We start from the raw sequence: 17,611 nt of genomic DNA, 5'->3' as shown, positions 1-17,611 counted from the left end.
TTTAGACTGTGGGTGGGAACCGGAGCACCCGGAGGAAACCCATGCAGACACGGGGAGAACGTGCAGACTCCGCACAGTGACCCAAGTCAGGAATCGAACCTGGGATCCTGGAGTAGTGAAGCAACAGAGCTGACCACTGTGCTACTGTACTGTGCAGGGGCTCTGACCAAATTTTGGGATGGAACATTTACGTTATGAAGAAAGGTTGGAAAGGCTTTGATCGTGACCTCACCGAGGTGTACAGGATTATGAGAGGCATGGACAGGGTGGATAGGGAGCAGCTGTTCCCCTTAGCTGAAGGTCAGTTACGAGGGGACACAAGTTCAAGGTGAGGGGCAGGACTTTTAGAAGGGATGTGAGGAAATTCTTTTTTGCTCAGATGGTGGTGACAGTCTGGAATGCTCTTCTGTGAGGGTGGTAGAGGCGGGTTGCCTTGCATCCTTTAAAAAGTACCTGGATGAGCACTTGCCACATCATAACATTCAAGGCGATGGGCCAAGGGATGGTAAATGGGATTAGGTAGATGGGTCAATTATTTTTCACGTGTCAGTGCAGACTCGATCGGCCGAAGGGCATCTTCTATTCTGTGTGAGTCTGAGTAAGGAATGAAACATTAGGAGGGGAGCAGAAAGAATTGGAGCAATTACACAATAAATGGAGAGCAGAGTCAGGGACATAGAACATAATAACTAGGAGCAGGAGTAGGCCACCTGGCCTCTCGAGCCTGCTCCGCCATTCTATGAGATCATGGCTGATCTTTTGTGAACTCAGCTCCACTTTCCGGCCCGAACACCATAACCCTTAATCCCTTTATTCTTCAAAAAACTATCTATCTTTATCTTAAAAACATTTAATGAAGGAGCCTCTACTGCTTCACTGGGCAAGGAATTCCATAGATTCACAACCCTTTGGGTGAACAAGTTCCTCCTAAACTCAGTCCTATATCTACTTCCCCTTATTTTGAGGCTATGCCCCCTAGTTCTGCTTTCACCCGCCAGTGGAAACAACCTGCCGCATCTATCCTATCTATTCCCTTCATAATTTTATATGTTTCTATAAGATCCCCCCTCAGCCTTCTAAATTCCAACGAGTACAGTCCCAGCAGTCTACTCAACCTCTCCTCGTAATCCAACCCCTTCAGCTCTGGGATTAACCTAGTGAATCTCCTCTGCACACCCTCCAATGCCAGTACGTCCTTTCTCAAGTAAGGAGACCAAAACTGAACACAATACTCCAGATGCGGCCTCACTAACACCTTATACAATTGCAGCATAACCTCCCTAGACTTAAACTCCATCCCTCTAGCAATGAAGGACAAAATTCCATTTGCCTTCTTAATCACCTGTTGCACCTGAAAACCAACTTTTTGCGACTCATGCACTAGCACACCCAGGTCTCTCTGCACAGCAGCATGTTTTAAATTTTATCATTTAAATAATAATCTCTTTTGCTGTTATTCGTACCAAAATGGATAACCTCACATTTGTCAACATTGTATTCCATCTGCCAGACCCTAGCCCATTCACTTAGCCTATCCAAATCCCTCTGCAAACTTCCAGTATCCTCTGCACTTTTTGCTTTACCACTCATCTTAGTGTCGTCTGCAAACTTGGACACATTGCCCTTGGTCCCCAACTCCAAATCATCTATGTAAATTGTGAACAATTGTGGGCCCAACACTGATCCCTGAGGGACACCACTAGCTACTGATTGCCAACCAGAGAAACACCCATTAATCCCCACTCTTTGCTTTCTATTAATTAACCAATCCGCTATCCATGCTACGACTTTACCCTTAATGCCATGCATCTTTGTCTTATGCAGCAACCTTTTGTGTGGCACCTTGTCAAAGGCTTTCTGGAAATCCAGATATACCACATCCATTGGGGCCCCGTTATCTACCGCACTGGTAATGTCCTCAAAAAATTCCACTAAATTAGTTAGGCACAACCTGCCCTTTATGAACCCATGCTGCGTCTGCCCAAGGGGACAATTTCCATCCAGATGCCTCGCTATTTCTTCCTTGATGATAGATTCCAGCATATACATATACATATACAACATTACAGCGCAGTACAGGCCCTTTGGCCCTCGATGTTGCGCCGACGTGTGAAACCACTCTAAAGCTCATCTACACTATTCCCTTATCGTCCATATGTCTATCCAATGACCATTTGAATGCCCTTAGTGTTGGCGAGTCCACTACTGTTGCAGGCAGGGCATTCCACGGCCTTAATACTCTTGGAGTAAAGAACCTACCTCTGACATCTGTCCTATATCTATCTCCCCTCAATTTAAAGCTATGTTCCTCTATGCTAGACATCACCATCCGAGGAAAAAGGCTCTCACTGTCCACCCTATCCAATCCTCTGATCATCTTGTATGCCTCGATTAAGTCGCCTCTTAACCTTCTCTCTAACGAAAACAGCCTCAAGTCCCTCAGCCTTTCCTCATAAGATCCTACCTCCATACTAGGCAACATTCTGGTAAATCTCCTCTGCACCCTTTCAATTGCTTCCACATCCTTCCTATAATGCGGCAACCAGAATTGCACGCAATACTCCAAATGCGGCCGCACCAGAGTTTTGTACAGCTGCAACATGACCTCATGGCACCGAAACTCAATCCCTCTACCAATAAAAGCTAACACACCGTACGCCTTCTTAACAACCCTCTTAACCTGGGTGGCAACTTTCAGGGATCTATGTACATGGACACCGAGATCTCTCTGCTCATCCACATTGCCAAGAATATTACCATTAGCCCAGTACTCTGTCTTCCTGTTATTCCTTCCAAAATGAATCACCTCACACTTTTCTGCATTAAACTCCATTTGCCACCTCTCTGCAAATTTACTCACCCATCCTTCTACGCCCTCCTCCAGGTCATTTATAAAAATGACAAACAGCAGTGGCCCCAAAACAGATCCTTGTGGTACACCACTAGTAACTGGACTCCAGTCTGAACATTTCCCATCAACCACCACCCTTTGTCGTCTTCCAGCTCGCCAATCTCTGATCCAAACTGCTAAATCACCCTGAATCCCATGCCTCCGTATTTTCTGCAGTAGCCTACCATGGGGAACCTTATCAAACGCTTTACTGAAATCCATATACACCACATCAACTGCTTTACCCTTATCCACCTGTTTGATCACCTTCTCAAAGAACTCAATAAAGTTTGTGAGGCACGACCTACCCTTCACAAAACCGTGTTGGCTATCTCTAATCAAATTATTCCTTTCCAGATGATTACACATCCTATCTCTTATAAACCTTTCCAAAATTTTGCCCACAACTGAAGTAAAGCTCACTGGTCTATAGTTACCGGGGTTGTCTCTACTCCCCTTCTTGAACAAGGGGACAACATTTGCTATCCTCCAGTCTTCTGGCACTATTCCCGTAGACAAAGATGACTTAAAGATCAAAGCCAAAGGCTCAACAATCTCCTCCCTAGCTTCCCAGAGAATCCTAGGATAAATCCCATCCGCCCCATCGTCCCTACTACCGAAGTTAAGCTCACTGGCCTATAATTACCCGTTTTCTACCTACCTCCTTTTTTAAACAGTGGAGTCACGTTTGCTAATTTCCAATCCGCCGGGACCACCCCAGAGTCTAGTGAATTTTGGTAAATTATCACTAGTGCATTTGCAATTTCCCTAGCCATCTCTTTTAGCACTATGGGATGCATTCCATCAGGGCCAGGAGACTTGTCTACCTTTATTGTTTATTTTAATAAATGTTTTATTAAAGCTTTTCCAACCAACGTTTTTACATAACAAAGATAGAAATACAAATAATAATAAAAATAAAAAAACCAAGAATTATTAAACAGAACAAGGTGGGTGTTGTCTTCATACAAAACTTACATCATATCGACAGTTGCCTCCCCCCACCTGAGCCCCCCCTCCTGCCCCCCCCAGTTGCTGCTGCTGCTGACACTTACTGCTCCCCTAAAAAGTCAAGGAAAGGTTGCCACCGCCGGGAGAACCCCACAAAGGACCCTCTCAAGGCGAACTTTATTCGCTGCAGGCTGAGGAACCCAGCCATATCGCTAACCCAGGTCTCCACACTCGGGGGTTTCGAGTCCCTCCACATTAACAAGATCCGTCTCTGGGCTACCAGGGAGGCAAAGGCCAGTACCTCGGCCTCTTTCGCTTCCTGCACTCCCGGATCCTCCACCACCCCAAATATCGCTGCTGTTGGACTCGCCTTCACCCGAGTGTACAAAATCCTAGACATCACCCTTTAAAACACCTGCCAGAATTCTTTAAGTGCCGGGCATGCCCAAAACATACGGGCATGGTTCGCTGGACTCCCTGCACATCTCGGGCACCTGTCCTCCACCCCAAAAAACGTACTCATTCTTGCTGCCGTTATATGTGCCCGATGCACCACCTTAAACTGAATTAAGCTGAGCCTGGCACATGATGAGGAGGAGTTCACCCTGCCCAGGGCGTCGGCCCACGGGCCCTCATCCAGCTCCTCGCCCAGCTCCTCCTCCCACCTGCCCTTCAACTCCTCCACTGAGGCTTCCTCCACCTCCTGCAGCTCCTGATATATGTCCGACACCTTCCCCTCCCCTACCCAGATGCCAGACACCACCCTGTCCTGGATCCTACGTGGGGGCAGCAGCGGAAATGTCCCCACCGGTTTTCTAAGAAAGTCCCGAACCTGGAGGTACCTGAACGCATTCCCCGGGGCAGGCCGAACTTCTCCTCCAGCGCCTGCATGCTGGGGAAAGTCCCGTCTATAAACAGGTCCCCCATCCTCCTAATACCTGCCCTATACCAGCCTTTGGTATCCCCCATCCAACCTACCCGGAGCAAATCTGTGGTTATTCCGTATCGGGGTCCACACAGAGGCCCCCTCCTCCTGCCTGTGTCTCCTCCACTGCCCCCAAATCCTCAGTGCCGCCGTCACCGCCAGACTTGTGGTGTATCGCGCCAGTGAAAACAGCAGCGGAGCCGTGACTAGTGCCCCTCGGCTGGTGCCTTTGCATGACGCCTCCTCCAGCCGCCCCCTCCTTCATCATCCACTTCCTAATCATGGTCACATTGGCCGCCCAATAATAGCTGCAGAAGTTCGGAAGAGCCAGTCCTCCTCCCCCCCCCGGCTATGCTCCAAGAATGCCCTTTTAACTCGCGGGGTTTTATTTGCCCACACAAGTCCCGAAACAATCCTATTCACCCACTTAAAAAAAGACTTGGGGATGAAAATGGGGAGGCACTGAAAGACGAAGAGAAACCGTCATCTTCACAGTCTGCACCCATCCCGCCAGGGAAAGCGGGAGCATGTCCCACCTTTTAAACTCTCCCTCCATCTGCTCCATGAGCCGGGTTAAGATGAGCCTGTGCAGCGCATCCCAGTTCCTGGCCACTTGTATCCCCAAGTACCGAAAGCTCCTCTCCACTATCCTGAGTGGGAGCTCCCTCAGTCTCTCCTCTTGGCCCCTAGCGTGGACCACGAACAGCTCACTCTTCCCCACATTCAATTTATACCCTGAGAAACTCCCAAAGTCCCTCAGGATCCGCATGACCTCCCCCGTCCCCTCTAGCGGGTCCGAAATGTGCAACAACAGGTCAACCACGTAGAGGCATCATGATAATATTCAGGAGCCTCCTCACATTCGTATTCAGCTGCCTGCCCTTAACGAAACCCGTCTGGTCCTCCCCAATCACTCCTGGGACACAGTCCTCTATTCTGGTGGCCAGAATTTTTGCCAACAGTTTGGCGTCTACATTCAGGAGTGATATTGGCCTGTAGGACCCACACTGAAGCGGATCCTTCTCCTTCTTCAAGATAAGCGAAATCAATGCCTGCGACATCGTCGGAGGGAGGGTCCCTCTCTCCTTTGCGTCATTGAAGGTTCTTAGCAGGAGTGGGCTCAGTAGCTCCGAGAACTTCTTATAAAATTCTACAGGGAAGCCGTCCGGACCCGGGGCCTTGCCCGACTGCATGCTTGCCAGTCCCCTGACTACCTCCTCCATCTCAATTGGGGCCCCCAATCCCTCCACCCGCTCCATTTCCACCCTCGGGAACCTCAACCGGTCCATAAACTGCCTCACCCCTTCCCCCTCCCCAGGGGGTTCCGACTCGTATAACTTCACGTAGAACTCCCTGAAGACTTCATTGACTCTCTCGGGGCTCAACACCAGGTTGCCTTCCTTATCTCGCACTCCCCCAATCTCTCTAGCTGCCTCTCTCTTGCGCAGCTGGTGCGCCAGCATCCTACTCGCCTTCTCCCCATACTCGTAGACTGCCCCTTTCACTTTCCGTAACTGCGCCTCCGCCTTCCCCGTGGTCAGCAAGTCAAACTCCGCCCGCAGTTTCCGGCGTTCGTTCAGCAGCCCCCCCCCCCTCTGGGGCCTCCACGTACCTCCTGTCTACCCTGAGTATCTCTCCCACCAGCCTCTCCCTCTCCGCCCTCTCCTTCTTCTCTCTGTGGGACCTGATGGAAATTAACTCTCCCCTAACGACCGCCTTCAAAGCCTCCCACACCACTGCCAGATACCTCCCCTGTGTCATTCGCTCTCACATAGTTCTAAATGCTCCTCCTTATCCGCCCACACACCTCTTCATCCGCCAGCAGCCCCACATCCAGTCTCCAGAGAGGGCGCTGACCCCGCTCCGCCCCCAGTCGCAGGTCCACCCAGTGCGGGGCATGATCCGAGATCGCAATGGCTGAGTATTCGACCCACTCCACCCTCGGGATCAGCGCCCTACTCAACGCAAAGAAGTCTATCCGCGAATAGACTTTATGGACGTGGGAGAAAAAGGAGAACTCCTTCGCCCTTGGCTGCGTAAACCTCCACGGGTCCACCTCCCCCCCCCATCTGGCCATGAACTCCCACCGGCCTCTTTCCCGACCTGGACTTGGAACGGTCCAAGATCGTATCCAAGACCATATTAAAGTCCCCTCCCATAATCAGGTTACTTGACTCCAAGTCCGGGATCCAACCAACACACGCCTCATGAAGTCCACATCGTCCCAGTTCGGGGCATACACATTCACTGGCACCACCCGGGCCTCCTGCAGCTTGCCACTCATCATTATGCACCTGCCCCCCTTGTCCGCCACGATGCCCCCCGCCTCAAATGCCACTTGTTTACTAACCAAAATTGCCACCTCTCTGGTCTTTGTGAGTCTAACCCCGAGTGAAACACCTGTCCCACCCATCCTTTCCTTAGCCTCGTCTGGTCAGCAAGCTTTAAGTGCGTCTCTTGCAACATGGCCACGTCCGCCTTCAACCCCTTTAAATGCGAGAACACGCCGGACCTCTTGACCGGCCTATTCAGGCCCCTCACGTTCCACGTGATCAGCCTGGTCGGGGTGTCTACCTTTAGCTCCATTAGCTTGCCCATCACTACATCCTGAGTGATAACAATCCTCTCAAGGTCCTCACCTGTCATAGCCTTATTTCTATCAGTCACTGGCATGTTATTTGTGTCTTCCACTGTGAAGACCAACCCAAAAAACCTGTTCAGTTCCTCAGCCATTTCCTCATCCTAGAACAAACACTCAAAACTTGAACTGAAACAAACCTCAAGCGGAGCAAAAATGCTCCAGGGGTGTCTCCCATCATCTGACAAGTCCAGAAGCCAGCAGGCGAAACAAGTGGCAAAAAATGGCAGGTCCGTTTTATAAAGCACATTTGCACAGTGTATACATAGATCATTTAACCTTTCCAGATCTTTGATGGTAGGAAATATGTAATCTTTTAGTCAGTGTTGGTTGAGGAATAAATGTCAGCAAAGGCAATTCCCTAATCCTTCAGTGAATAATCAACCTGGGCAGAACAACAATCTTAGCTTTGCATCAGATTTGAAAGCTACCATTCCTCTGACAAGACAGCACTTCCTTACAACCACACAGAAATGTTAGCTAAAGTCCCAAGTGACATCACAAACTTCTGATTCAAATATTACAACTTAATGTAAACTGAATTTGAAAATGGTTTAACTTTAGATATACCCAAGAAAGTGCGATATACCCAAGAAAGTGCAGTAAGCATCATTAATTCCACATGTTTTCTAAAATATGCCTTTAAATAAAATACTGCACTCCCTCAAAGCACACCCAACTAATATGGCATCACTTATGTGCATCTCTCCTGCACTTGATGATAAACATAACTGCGTAGTCTGGAAATAGAAGTGAAGTAGATTCCATCTGTATCCTATATACGGCCAGATTCAACTCAGTTCACACAAGTGAGGATTCTACCATTGAACCACCGATACTCGAGCATCCTGCAACCTGACACACCTTTGATTGCATTAATCTACCGCTTATAATCCTTATGCAGACTGATACTATCCTGTCTCTTTTTAACATCCACTTATGTCCCACAACCAACATGTCAACTAAAACCTTACTACTGTCGTCACTGGCAGATGCTGTTTACACCTCAATTAGAAAATTATTTTTTAATTTAAAAAAGGAAATATTTCCACCTATGTCCCTCCTTTCTTTTCAAAGTGCTATGGCCAGGATTTTGTTGGGCCGATGGTGGTCTCATCAGCCCACCGCTTGGAGAACTTGTGGGCTACCCCCATCAGTTCCATGGGGGAAACCCAACCAAGTGTTTGTCAGACACCTAACCTGCAAGCGTGATTGAGATCCCTGGTGGCAGAAGTCCTGACCACTGACAGCTGTTGGCCAATCTGAGACCATAGGGCATTCCTCCTGGGAAGCTGTTGGCTAATCCAATAGGGTTTGCATGGCAGCCTTCTGAGGGTGCAGCATATTTGTGTGGTCTCCATTTAATCGCTGAGCAACCCCTGAATGGCAGTGGGCTCAGGAATAATCGGTGATTTAGCTCACGATTGAGCCTATTGCCATCTTGCCTTGGGTGGCTGAGAATTCCACATCAGCATCTTCCTCCTTAATTGAGGGAGATTTTCCCATCACCGGGAGACTGACACAGGACCTCTCCCATAATTACCGGACCCTTCCCCCCGCATTTCCTCCGACAAAAGGCTGCATTAAATCCAGTCCCATTTTCCTTCAACACATGCAAAAATATTCGCAGTGTAGAACTACAAATGGTTTCACAGAACTGTTACAGCACTGAAGGAAGCCATTCAGCCCATCATGTCTGCGCCGGCTTTCCAAATGAACCATTCTTTAGTGCCATTCTCCCATCTTCTCCCTATAACCCTGCACATTCTTCTTTTTCAGATTTCAGTCTAATTCCCTTTTGAAAGCCATGCCTGAATCTTCCCCCACCACCTTCTCAGGAAGTGTATTCCAGACCTTAACCACTCACTGTGTGAAAACATTTTTTGTCACATCATTTTTGCTTCTTTTACGAATTACTTTAAATTTGCACCCTCTCGATCTTGATCTCTTCATGAGTGGGAACAGTTTCTCGCTATCTAACCTGTCCAGGCCCCTTATGATTTTGAATATCTCTATTAAGCTGATCCAGTCTGGTTTTTGTGATCCCCAATCTCACATTAACAGGATTGACTTGTGACAGCCCTGTTAGGATCCTGGATGAGAACCCAATTATTTGCAATATGTAAACCAGTGAGGAAATGGTACTGCACCACAGGAGTGATGATCCATAGGTTTTGTGTTGAACAAACTTTAATTTAAACACAGAATTAACCATATTATCAACAAAGAAATAGCTTTACGGTTAACAGTTACAACAGTTCTTAAATAAGAGAAAACCTTAACTTACTTTCTAAACCTGCCACTATATTCCAATTAAGTAAACCAATATATTTAAAATACCACTTATGAATAAAGTTAACAACCAGGTTTCTATTTGCTTTTCTCTGTGCAGAATCTTTGGAGAGAGAACCTTTCAGGGCCAAACTGATACACTTCTGTACAGATGAGAATTCTAGGACCAACTGCCTTTTCAGACAGACCTGGCTACTCCCATTATATTGTCTGTACCAGAGCATAAGGCATTCTTTTTCTCTTCTTACAAGATGTCCTTTGGCTTTTTCAGCCAGGACCAAACACAATACTTCTCATAAATTATCTACACCTCAGGGGTCCTTCAAGCGTAAACAATATTCCATTAGCTAGCTATGTGTGATCAAATAAGTGGTTCTCAAGATCTATTGACGGAACACTTCATCTGCAAATCAATGATTACCTCACTTTCACTTTTATGGCACCTAAATCACAGCTCTGGAGGTCATACTGTCTATATGCATCTCAACCCAAGTTTTTAATTATATTACTGCAAAAAATATATAATAGGACAATTTCTTACATTCATCACAGCAAGCTACTTGTATCAACAATACAAAAGGCGGGGTCGCATGTGGCACAATGCTCAGCACTGCCGCCTACGCCGCTGAGTACAGGGTTTGAAACCCAGCCCTGGGTCACTGTCCATGTGGAGTTTGCACATTCTCCTCACGTCTGCCTGGGTTTCACTCCCACAACCCAAAAATGTGCAGGTTAGGTGGATTGACCTCGCTAAATTGTCCCTTAATTGGAAAAAAAATAATTGGGTACGCTAAATTTAGGGAAAAAAATACAAAAGGCGCACTACAGCATTCCTAAGGCAACTAAGGAATGGCAATAATTTCCAGACACGTCGAGAATGTAGAGTTCTTTGTAAAAAATAATGGAAGTTGATCTTTCTCATCACCGGAACATTAATAGCTGAAAATTAAAAATTAATATGATAATCAAAGTTGTCATGATATTCAGGTAAACATCATAGCACAAACATGCATACAGACTGCTGGACAGATCAACGGACCAATCAACACACACACAACACCACAGCCAATCACAGGCAAGAGCATACACAGTACAAAACAGGGAACACGACAATTCCTGAGCATTCCAGCAGGAGACAGCTCAGGGCACAGAGCTCACAGCAAGCCACTCAGACATCATCCATGTGCTGAGTGCCACTACAAGATAGTTTTAGGAATAGGTCCACAGATTCTAGGGTTATGATCGAACCTCAGTAACCAGTTTACCACTGTAAATAAATGTTAGTAATAAAACTGAGTTGTACCATTCGCAACCGTGTTGGTTCGTCTGTGTAGCAGAGTACCCAACACATCATAGTACCAGGAGTAACTGTGGGACCTACCTACAAATCCTCCGGAATCTGCCATTCTGCGCCATGGACACCGTCAGCACACCGCAGCTGCTACAAGTCGCTGGAAACCTTCGGCATTAATTGGAAGCTGTTCAAACAGCGCTTCGAGCTCTTTCTGGAAGCCAACGAAAAGGAAAGCGCTTCGGACACCAGAAAGATCGCCATCCTCCTCTCCACGGCAGGTCAACACACCATCCATGTCTACAACTCCCTGGTGTTCACGGAATGTGAGGACAAGACCAAGTACAAGACGGTCCTTCTCAAACTCGACCAACACTCCAACGTCGAAGTCAACGAGAGTTTCGAGAGGTATCTCTTCCAGCAGCGCCTGCAGGGTAAGGATGAGCCCTTTCAATCCTTCCTTACGCATCTCCGTATCCTCGCGCAGTCCTGCGGTTACGACACCACCTCCGATTCCATGATTCTGGACCAGATCATTTTTGGGGTCACCTCGGGCACCCTATGCCAACAGCTCTTAAAAATTAAAGGCCTCACCCTAGCCTCCGCAATCGAAGCCTGTGTCCTGCATGAAAATGCGACTAGCCGCTACTCCCAATTTCAGGCGGCCGAATCGGCGCGGCAGGCGTCCTACGAGGCCGAACGGGTCCAGGCGATCGAGTTCCTCCCGGCCCGCGGCCCGGACGAGGGCGGCCATTTCGCGTGCTTTTCGAGGCCTCCCGCATTTGTGCGCGCCAAAAACGACGTCGACACTGAGGGACGTGATGCGCAGGCGCGCTCGACGCAAGACCGAACTGCGCATGTGCGGTGGCGCAACGAACGCCATGACGTCACGACGTGCGGCAACTGCGGAGCCGCACATTTTAAGTGGCAATGTCGCGCGAGAAACCGACAATGCCTCCGCTGTGGCAAGATGGGCCACTACGCTGCCTGCTGTCGAGCAGCTCAACCTGCCAATGTTCTCCAATTCCAAAGATCAAAGTTCCCCAGTCCAAAGATGTGCAGGTTAGGTGGATTGGCCATGATAAATTGCCCTCAGTGTCCAAAATTGCCCTTAGTGTTGGGTGGGGTTGCTGGATTATGGGGATAGGGTGGAGGTGTTGACCTTTCCAAGAGCCGGTGCAGACTCGATGGGCCGAATGGCCTCCTTCTGCATTGTAAATTCTATGATAATTCCGACAACCTCGCAGGGACGTGCGGACCATTCAGCCTCCTAACTACGAGTCATGCCCAGACGATATCCAGACCAGTGACACAGACGACCGGGACGCCTTCCGTGTTGCGGTCATTGATGGGAACCGGATGTCTCCAGCCAGGACCCACCAGCCATTGCAAGTGAACACTGTCAATCCGGGTGATGAATGGTGTGCCACCCTAACAGTCAGCCGATCACCGATAACATTCCGTCTGGACACTGGCGCCTCCACCAACCTCATAGCATGGTCAGCCTTCTACGCCATGAAGGTCAGCCCACCAATTCGGCCATCCCGTTGCAAGATGGTCGACTACAATGGGAACGTTATCCCGGCTATGAGATCCTGCCAGCTCCAGGTGACACACAACACACACACGGCCACACTCTCATTCGAAATAGTCGGATCATCAAAGGACTCCCTGCTAGGCGCACAGGCATGCAAGGTCCTCCACCTCGTGCAACGAGTCCATGCTCTGTCTCCAGAAGACATATCTGACTTCCCGGATGCAGAATTCAGGGCACAGCTCCAATTGCTCCTCGCCCACAACCAGGAGGCATTCGAGGGCATGGGAACACTGCCCTACACCTACAGAATTCGGCTCAAACCGGACGCCACCCCGGTCATTCACGCACCTCGCAGGGTCCCAGCGCCACTCAAAGACCGCCTCAAGCAGCAGCTGCAGGATCTCCAGGACCAAGGTGTGCTATCCCGGGTCACGGAGCCCACCCCATGGGTCAGCTCCAATGTGTGTGTTAAGAAGCCCTCCAGCGAGCTCCGGATCTGCATTGATCCAAAAGACCTCAACAACAACATAATGAGGGAACATTACCCCATACCCAAACAGGAAGAGATCACGAGCGAAATGGCCCGGGCTAAAATCTTCACAAAACTGGATGCCTCGAACGTTTTTTGGCAGGTCCAACTGGATCAGTCCAGCCGAAAGCTGTGCACCTTCACCACCCCTTTCGGCAGGTTCTGCTAGAACAGAATGCCATTTGGCATCATCTCGGCATCCGAGGTCTTTCACGGGATCATGGAGCAGATGATGGAGGGCATCGAAGGGGTGCGCGTCTACGTGGACAAAGTCATCATCTGGTCCACCACACCACAGGAGCACATCAATCGTCTCCAGCGCGTCTTTGCGCACATACGGGAAACCGGCCTGCGCCTCAATCGAGCCAAGTGTTCTTTCGGCCAAACCGAGCTGAAGTTCCTGGGGGACCACATTTCCCGGTATGGGGTCCGTCCGGATGCAGACAAGGTGAGCGCCATTACAGCCATGCCGCAGCCGGCAGACAAGAAAGCAGTGCTACGCTTCCTAGGCATGGTCAACTTCCTGGGGAAGTTCATTCCCAACCTTGCCTCCCACACGACGGCTCTGCGCCACCTCGCCAAGAAGTCCACGGAGTTCCAGTGGCTGCCCACACACCAGAAGGAATGGGAGGAGCTCAAAATTAAGCTCACCACAGCCCCGGTATTGGCGTTTTTCGACACATCTCGTGACACTAAAATTTTGACTGATGCCAGCCAGTCCCGCATTGGGGCTGTACTCCTACAGCTGGATGACACTGCATCATGGGCCCCAGTCGCCTATGCCTCGCGGGCCATGACCCCCACAGAACAGCGCTACGCGCAGATCGAAAAGAAGTGACTGGGCTTGCTAACCGGAATAGACAAGTTCCATGACTAAGTGTATGGTCTCCCCCATTTTACCGTTGAGACTGACCATGCCCCCCTGGTCAGCATCATAAATAAGGACCTGAACGAGATGACCCCTCACCTCCAGCGCATCCTACTTAAACTCAGGAGGTATGACTTCCAACTGGTCTACACCCCGGGAAAGGACCTTATCATTGTGGATGCCCTATCTAGAGCAGTGAGCACACCGCCCGATTCGGAGGGGTTCGTCTGTCAGGTCGAAGCGCAGGTGGCCTTCACATCGGCAAATCTGCCAGCTGACGACTCCAGTCTGGCCCGTATTCACCGGGAGACTGCGGCTGACCCCCTTCTACAACGGGTGATGCGCCACATGACGGGAGGGTGGCTCAAAGGACAGTGCCCGCAGTTCTACAATGTCCGAGACGACTTGGCCGTCATTGATGGTGTCTTTCTAAAGCTGGACCGGATTGTGATTCCGCACAGCATGCACAAGCTGGTCCTCGACCAACTACACGAAGGCCATCTGGGGGTCGAGAAGTGCAGATGGAGGGCCCGTGAGGTGGTATACTGGCCAGGCTTCAGTGATGACATTGCCAATATGGTGCTCAACTGCCCCACCTGCCAAAGGTTTCAACCGGCGCAACCTCCTGAGACACTTCAGCCCCATGAGCTGATGACGTCCCCCTGGGCGAAGGTGGGTGTGGACCTTTTTCACGCGCTTGGCAGGGACTATGTCATCGTCATTGAGTACTTTTCCAACTATCCAGAGGTCATACACCTGCACGATTTGACATTGTCTGCTGTCATAAGGGCCTGCAAAGGCACCGTCGCTCGCCACGGCATTCCGATTACTGTCATGTCGGACAATGGGCCCTGTTTTGCCAGCCAGGAATGGTCGTCCTTTGCTGCTTAGTATGACTTCACACACGTGACGTCCAGCCCTCTGCATCCCCAGTCCAATGGAAAGGCGGAGAAGGGCGTTCACATCGTCAAGCGGCTCCTCTGCAAGGCTGCTGCTGCCGGATCGGATTTCTGCCTAGCCCTGCTGGCCTATTGCTCGGCCCCACTAGCCACTGGCCTATCACCAGCCCAGCTGTTGATGGGTCGCGCCCTCAGGACCACTGTGCCATCCATTCTGGTACCCACAACCAACCATGCTCCGGTACTACACAGAATGCAACAGCAGCGCGTTCGCCAGGAGAGGGCAAATGACACACGGGCAACTGATCTTCCCGCCCTGGCGCCTGGAGACGACGTCCGCATCCACCTACCAGAAGGTGGCTGGTCAGCACCTGCCGAAGTTCTCCGACGCGTGGCTCCCTGCTCGTTCCTGGTTCGCGTGCCTGATGGATCCATTCGTAGGCGCAATCGCCGGGCTCTTCGCCTACTTCCACGCTCGCTACGGGAACTTACACCGACACCGCGCCCTCATGTTGTTCCTGATATCGACTTCGTGGAGCTTCCTGCCACCCATGCCCCTTCCGTCGTCGCCCGTGGCCTGGCCCATTCCTCAGCCGGTGGATCCAGACCCACCCTTGAGGCGGTCAACCCGAATTCGTCACCCACCTACTAGACTGGACTTATGAGCCTGTTTGTACATTGAACTCATAATACCACTGTGTTAATATGTTTCTGTTCTTCCTTGTCGTTACAGGAGTCCGTTTTGTCGTTCAACATTTCCTTTTCTTTGTTTATGGTACAACCTCGTTGCTATGTTGCACCCGACATCGCCCCTTGTATATAATTTAGCCCCATGTACATGCTGTAGATATTTCACACACACATTTAGCTGCACTCAGTACACATCTCTATTTATAATCACATAGGCACATGTTCTTGTAAAAAAAGGAGGATGTCATGATATTGAGGTAAACATCATAGCACAATCATGCATACATATTGATGGACAGATCAACGGACCAATCAACACACACACACCACAGCCAATCACAGGCAAGAGCATACACAGTACAAAACAGGGAACACGACACTTCCTGAGCATTCCAGCAGGAGACAGCTCAGGGCACAGAGCTCATAGCAAGCCACTCAGACATCCACCATGTGCTGAGTGCCACTACAAGATAGTTTTAGGAATAGGTCCACAGATTCTAGGGTTATGATCGAACCTCAGTAACCAGTTTACCACTGTAAATAAATGTTAGGAATAAAACTGAGTTGTACCATTCGCAACTGTGTTGGTTCGTCTGTGTAGCAGGGTACCCAACACATCAAAAGTGTAAGGTCTCAGGACAGGAATAAAAAAATGAGTGAGGTTAGAGGTCAAGAAGTTCCTCTTTTAATCAAGCCCATGGAAACCAATGAGGATATACATTTTTGGAAAAGGTCCATTTCACTTCCTAGTACACAACAATTGAAAAGTTGGTAACATAACTTTGAGGAAGTGGCCCAACGTTGTGAAGATCAGCAGCCCTATAGGTTTTTTTTACACTATTTCTTTGTTTACATGGAGATCGGAAACGATACTCTGCTGTTCTAACTCCTCCCGGCCAGGTTAGCTTTGAAGCATTCCCCTCAAAGATACAATGCCGGGCTCGCTGAATGCTGCAGTTCTCCAGTCTGCCCAGATAAAAACACAGAAGAGTGGCAGCAATGCGGCAATGACCCAGACTGGCTGCGGAACCATTCCCCCACCCTCAATAAGTGCAGCGACATTTAACACCCTCTCAACCAGAATTACCTGGAAACAGAAGCAGCTTCCCAGTCTGTGTGGATCAGTGCATTGGACAGTGAAGGGAGGACACACTGATTGGGCGTTCCGGCCAACAGGGCGCAACTCAACCACCCAAGGCAGCAGAGGGCAGGGGGAGTAAAGCCTCACTGTTACTTCATGGAATAAATGATGCAAACTGTTCCAGATCCTCCGCGCCCCAGAAATACCGATGGATGTTTTTAAGCAAATGTCAGCGCCCTGCGGCGGATTTCCTCCCAAACTAATTTCAGGATATAAAACGTGCAAATTTCGTTATAAAATTAATTCAAGCGAAATCCTAATTGCCAGTAGCGACTGGCGATAGATACAGTAGTCGGAGTGCGGGCCCAGGGGTGGGGAGGGGGGTGACTGGATCTCATCCGGCTTTCGGCCCTTGACAAGTCTTGGAGGCTCTGAGCTGCTTTTCCAGCCCCAGCCTCAGCCGCTTGACTAACTTTTAACAATGTTTACTCCCGTCATATTTACCTTTCGGGGCTCTTTGCCTTTTCTTTTGTTCGGCTGCGACATCTTGCAGGCTGTGTTCTCGGGCGGGGGGTGGGGGGGAGGGTTGTCCCTCCAAAGTTAGCGCTTTCTGGCGGATCGGTGAACCCACACTAACTCCTGTCAGAGAGCCGAGGCGCTGGCGCTTTTCCCACCAAACTTGTTGTAGTCGTTTGCAGTTTAGGGCGTATCCTTTTTCAATCCCTCTGAATGTTTCTGTTGTGGAACACCCTCTCTTACAGGCTAACCACATTTAGTGGCCTTTTCCAGATGTACTCGAATCACCACACTCCCTGCCCCCTCCCCACCTCCTTTCTCCATGGGCAGACCCTTCACACATAAATAACATATAAATACCTAATTTAATAATGTGCTGTCATTCCAGCATCCCGGATAGTATAATTATACATCCTGGATAATATCTTCTACAAGTCTAAAACTGTTTAGTCTCCTGGTAGTAATCTACCTTCCTTTCCAGATCTTTCTCTTGCCTCCCAGAAT

The 17,611-nt window shown here is 49.5% G+C and overlaps 1 protein-coding gene across 14 annotated transcripts in view; it reads right to left on the bottom strand.

The window, feature by feature from the left end:
* The window catches only part of cast (calpastatin), a 318,006-nt gene extending 300,670 nt beyond the window's left edge, over window positions 1–17,336 (bottom strand). For 4 of the 14 annotated variants that reach the window (XM_072516331.1, XM_072516335.1, XM_072516329.1 and 1 more), the window contains exon 1: window positions 17,096–17,332. In XM_072516331.1, the coding sequence (XP_072372432.1) occupies window positions 17,096–17,137 (42 nt within the window). In that variant the 5' untranslated portion in view covers window positions 17,138–17,332. Of the gene's footprint in view, window positions 1–17,095 lie in introns of all 14 variants that reach the window. The other 10 variants (XM_072516333.1, XM_072516334.1, XM_072516325.1 and 7 more) reach the window with 7 other exon arrangements.
* Between the last annotated feature and the right edge of the window lie 275 nt (window positions 17,337–17,611).

The sequence above is a fragment of the Scyliorhinus torazame genome, chromosome 9, assembly GCF_047496885.1.
Source record: "Scyliorhinus torazame isolate Kashiwa2021f chromosome 9, sScyTor2.1, whole genome shotgun sequence".
Taxonomy (NCBI): Eukaryota; Metazoa; Chordata; class Chondrichthyes; order Carcharhiniformes; family Scyliorhinidae; genus Scyliorhinus; species Scyliorhinus torazame.
The sequence above is the reverse complement of the archived record's forward strand: the minus strand, read 5'-3'. Positions and strand labels throughout refer to the sequence as shown.